Here is an 833-nt window from a genome sequence, read left to right as displayed (position 1 = left end):
GAAACCAGAAACTTTAGTTATGAAAATAATAGAAGCTATGGAAACGAATTCACCGACTCTAATAACTTACAACGGTAAAAAAGTGCATATAACCCAAAAGATTATCGATAAATACAAACATTGCAAAGTCAGAGACGATATAGACTTGGAAAGAATTGATGAGAATTTAACTAAAAAAGGTGGATTTTTACCTTTCTTACCTTTAATCTTTGCTGGTTTAGCTGCAGCTGGTGCAACTGCTGGTGGAGCTGCTGGGATAGCCAAAGCTGTCAACGATAAGAAAGCTGAAGCCGCTGCAAACGCCGAAGCACGTAGACACAATTTGGCAATGGAAAGAGAAGCACGAGGAGGTTCGGGAGTCGGAGATATATTAGGGACGGTTAAAGAATTCGGACAAAGATTTGGCGAAGAAACCAAGAAAACCGTTAAAGAGGGATTAAGCAAATTAATAGATAAAATCGACACCGGAGAAATGAAGGTCAAACACAAGGGCAACGCCATATTTTTTAAAAACATACGTTTGGGCGAGGGAATCTTCCTTTCAAAGTATAAAGGCAACGGGGTGATTTTTGGTACGAAAATGTAATAAATAAAAATGGGCAAAAAATTTAATCATTCAGAAATATTTCCTAATAACCCAATGCTCATGTGTATATGCGGTAGTTCAGGTTCTGGGAAAACTCATCTCACTTTTAACATGTTGACAACACCAAACCTTTTAGATTTCGATTCTCTGTATATCTACACAACAACACCAGAGCAATCGTATTATCAATTCCTATTTACCAAAGAAAGACGTTCAAGACATATTTCAATATTACGAGGAAAACGAA

At 37.1% G+C, this 833-nt stretch overlaps 1 protein-coding gene across 1 annotated transcript; it reads left to right on the top strand.

The window, feature by feature from the left end:
• Window positions 1–37: 37 nt before the first annotated feature.
• On the top strand, window positions 38–586 carry LOTGIDRAFT_175896 (hypothetical protein; the record flags this gene model as incomplete). Its single annotated transcript, XM_009062842.1, has 1 exon — window positions 38–586. One exon carries the CDS (start codon window positions 38–40, stop codon window positions 584–586), a length of 549 nt encoding a protein of 182 aa, XP_009061090.1.
• Window positions 587–833: the final 247 nt, after the last annotated feature.

This window comes from Lottia gigantea (genome assembly GCF_000327385.1).
Source record: "Lottia gigantea unplaced genomic scaffold LOTGIsca_532, whole genome shotgun sequence".
Taxonomy (NCBI): domain Eukaryota; kingdom Metazoa; phylum Mollusca; class Gastropoda; family Lottiidae; genus Lottia; species Lottia gigantea.
Note: the sequence above shows the minus strand (reverse complement) of the source record. Positions and strands in the feature narration are given on the sequence as shown.